At 39.7% G+C, this 3686-nt stretch overlaps 1 protein-coding gene across 7 annotated transcripts in view; it reads right to left on the bottom strand.

Moving 5' to 3' along the window:
- Positions 1-3686, bottom strand: part of NEDD4 (NEDD4 E3 ubiquitin protein ligase) — a 166440-nt gene that overhangs the window by 49147 nt on the left and 113607 nt on the right. The window contains exon 1 of one of the 7 annotated variants that reach the window (XM_027766254.1): positions 3260-3358. The exons of the other annotated variants lie outside the window; for them this stretch is intronic. Coding sequence (XP_027622055.1) covers positions 3260-3325 — 66 coding nt within the window. The 5' untranslated portion in view covers positions 3326-3358. Of the gene's footprint in view, positions 1-3259; positions 3359-3686 lie in introns of those variants that run through there. 7 annotated transcript variants of the gene reach the window in all.

Raw genomic sequence — 3686 nt, 5'->3', positions numbered from 1 at the left:
CCCCTGAGAAAAAAAGCCTTCAAAAAAAAAAAAAAAAAAACAGGTGGTTTTGTTAGGAGCCAGCGGGCAATGATGAGGTTAATGTGGCTGGATCCCACATGGCCAACTCCGTGGTTTGAGTCCCAGACCCAGGCAGCTTGAAAATCATGCCAGTCATGTGTGTGTGCCTGCCCAAAATCCCGGAGGAGAAGGGATTGCAGCATGGCCATCCCCCAGAGGGGATTTTTTTCTCGCTTTCTCTCTCTCTCTCTCTTTCCAGTGACACACACATCCTACAGGAAAAAAAAAAAAAAAAGATTGTTTTGTTAAATATAATTACTGATTATTTTCCTGCAAGAGTAATAAAATCTGTTAACTAAAATGTTCTCACTACTTCCAAAAACAATTATAAAAATATTCAGAGCTAGGAAAATAGCAACAAAAGAATATTTCTATAAAAGCATCTTAAAGATTTCTCTTTAAGAGATCTGCTTATTTTATTTATGTTACCCAAGTAAATTTGAGAAACAAAAACCAATTAATTAAGTCAAGTCCCTTTTTAGTTTATTTCTTTCTTTTTTTTTTCTTTTCTCCTTTTTTCTTTAATCGCCAGAGGCCATGTGTGCTCACAAAGAAAGACAGTGAAACAGAGAGGAAGGAGGAGAAAGTATCCGCAATGGGGCATGGTCTGTTGCAATCCCTTTCCTTTATTTCTCTGTCCTTTTAGGATTTGGGGCACACACTCACACACGCGCCTGGCCTATTTTTCCAGCTGCTGGCCTGTTTTCGAGTTTGTAGAAGTACAAGTGTACAATAGAACATTGTTTAAAAAGACTGAGTTTTCATATTCTGGATGGAATGCCTCCCTATTAAATACATATCAGCTACTATTTTTCATAAAATAATTTTCTGAGTATCAATAAACCTTATTTAATTACTAAACTCAAAGTTTAAGCTGCAAATGCTCCCAATTTAATGCAAACAGGCTCACAATGAAAGCATTTAGAGCTACAACAAATATTATCTGTTAATCTTGGAAAACACGTACAACTAACCAACAGTTACAAGGGATACAAAAATCACATAGTATATAATTATCAGTTATGGCTACAATTGATTGAGAAAAACAAACTGCCTAAGTGTAAGCCTCTTTTCAAGATTACAATTGTTTTCCTTAAATAGTAATGTTATATGTCCAGTTGCAAACTCAAGTTGTCAAAGGAGTAGGCAAGAATTCTCTGGTCATTAGCTACACAGAAGACAAATAAGCCCAGACACGTGTTTGAATTCCTGGGGCCTTTCATAAATAAACTCCTACATGCTTACATCTCCTGAAATTATAAGGTGCATTCTGAGGGAATTCAGACATCCAGACTTGAGACCACAGAACGAAGCGAAGCAGCTCTCCCCACAGACACTGAACTGTGAACAAGGTAAGAGTGATACATGTGTGGGCGAAATGCTGGGGGGAGGGGGTATTAAATACTGAAACACTGTTAAGTTTTCAAAAGTTACTAAATAAAGAGTTTTCTTTCTTTACAGCAGACAGTTTTCATTTCAAACAGAATTTCACTAGGAAGATACCCTGGGCCCCCAAATGCCAGGTGATGAAATGTCTACCCAGTAAATATCTCAAAAACTTAAAAAATGATTCTGAAATGAAAAAGCAGAGAAAGAAATATGAAAAAAGGGTAATGATGCAAGGGACTATAGACTTCGGAGAAGACGAATTCTTTAACGGACAAACTGGTGGAGGGCTAGTCATAGTCTATGATCTGAAGGGGGAAAAAAAGGTAGTTTCCATCTATTATAGATTTCCTCCCCACAAAGCAAAATCCCACCACTGCATTTAAAAATCCCCACAAAGCTTTGTTGCAAATTCACTGCCTGTTCTAAAGGTTTCTTTCTACGGCACATGGGAGGTGGAGCCCCGCTCGTGAGAAGGTCCCTCAGTTTCACAGTCCTCGTGGAGGTCGAAGTGGTGAGATAAGACAGCTGAGGAAGGCACATACTAAAAAGAACCCTCCAGAACAACATGCTGTGCTTGTCAGTAAATGCTTTTGAATAAATGCTGCTACCTTTTGATGGAAAAGTGCCTTGAAAGGGAACCTTGGGGCCAGCAGTTGGTGTGATGGCTATGTCGCTGGACTCCCATGTGGTTGACCGCGGTTCGAGTCCCAGACCCGATGGCTTAAAACTCATGCCGGGCGAGTGTGCGTGCGTGCCCAAGATCCTGAGGGCAGAATGGAGGAGAAGGGACTGCGGTGTGGCCATCCCCCCTGGGGGGTGATTTCTCGCTTTCTGTCTCTCTGTCTCTGTCTGTCTTTTTGGCAAGCACATGCGCCCTATGGCAAAAACCTCTCAAAAAAAAAAAAGAAAAAAAAGAAAAGGGACCTCAAGGAGCAGATGTTTTTTGTCCCCTTTCAAACCATTAGTTTTTCTGCTGGAAGAAACCACAGAGGTCATTGGTACAACCCTGTCACTGCAAACGAGAAGCCCAAGGGCCAGACCCACACAAGATCATGAGAATGGCGAGCAGCAGAGCTTGCAGCCGTGGTCCCAGCTCCCGAGTCCCTGTCCTGTTCTATTCCAAACACCCACTCTGCCTCCTCTTCACTCACGCCAGATGCATGGAGGTCTTCCCCAAAACTTGACATAGACACTCCTCTCGTCCTGTCATCCGTGAGAACTTAAATTCTACTTGTCCCCATGCAACATGACTTTGTATGAGAGGATTTGAGTTTTCTATTTCTCTCTCTCATTCTTCTCCTTTCCTATGAGGTCCCCTACTGTCCCATGAGGGAAAGCAACAGGAATTACATTTCATAAAAGAGTTTCTAATCAGTGGACTCTTCTCAAAATGTCCACATATTTAGTTTCTAATCAGTGGATTCTTCTCGAAACGTCCACATATTTAACTTATAAATAATAGTGTATTGTGTTCTTGCTCTAGTGGAGAGTGTGACATGGTTTCAGAAAACTTTGAAAAACTAGGAAGAGTTAATGATGTCCTTAAAAGAAATGTTTTTATTTATAAACATTGGATTCTTCACTCCCTAGCCTTTAAGAAGGCAATCAATAGTGACCATGAATTCTACAGAAATATCCTTGGAGAAAGGAAATTGTTAATAAATAAATGCTTGGGTGAAATAAACATCCAGGTAAATCATTTTTATTGCACATATTAACTTCATTGGATAAAGCTCTTTTCCTTCAGAGTGTAGTAAAACAGAAAAACTTGCACACTTTCTTCTTAGTTTAACAAAATATAAAATCTCACCTCTAATTCCTCAGCCTGTTCTGTGTTATCTTCTTCTGAGCCACTGGTTTTAGGTAAATAAGTCATTTTTAATCTCAGATAACCTTTAACTCTTGATCTTTGACTGTAGGAAAAAAAAAGAATTATTCATGAAACTTCAACACAAACTGTTCATTCAATAAGATTTTTTTGAGCACCTACTAGCTACATGGGGGCATACTAGGGGAAGTTCAAAGACAGGTTCTAGTGTGGAAGATACCCAGAAAGAGGAATAGATGGTGGAGGAAAAGGAATTGTAAATAAATAATTGTTATGCTGTAAATAGGATGCTACAGATGTGTTTTTTGTTTGTTTGTTTGTTTGGAGAGGTTTTTGCTATAGGGTGCATCCGCTCGCCAGAAAGACAGAGAAAGATAGAGATAGAAAGCGAGAAATCACCCCCCAGGGG

This window comes from Tupaia chinensis, unplaced genomic scaffold, assembly GCF_000334495.1.
Source record: "Tupaia chinensis unplaced genomic scaffold, TupChi_1.0 Scaffold141943_1, whole genome shotgun sequence".
Lineage (NCBI taxonomy): Eukaryota > Metazoa > Chordata > Mammalia > Scandentia > Tupaiidae > Tupaia > Tupaia belangeri.
Note: the sequence above shows the minus strand (reverse complement) of the source record. Positions and strands in the feature narration are given on the sequence as shown.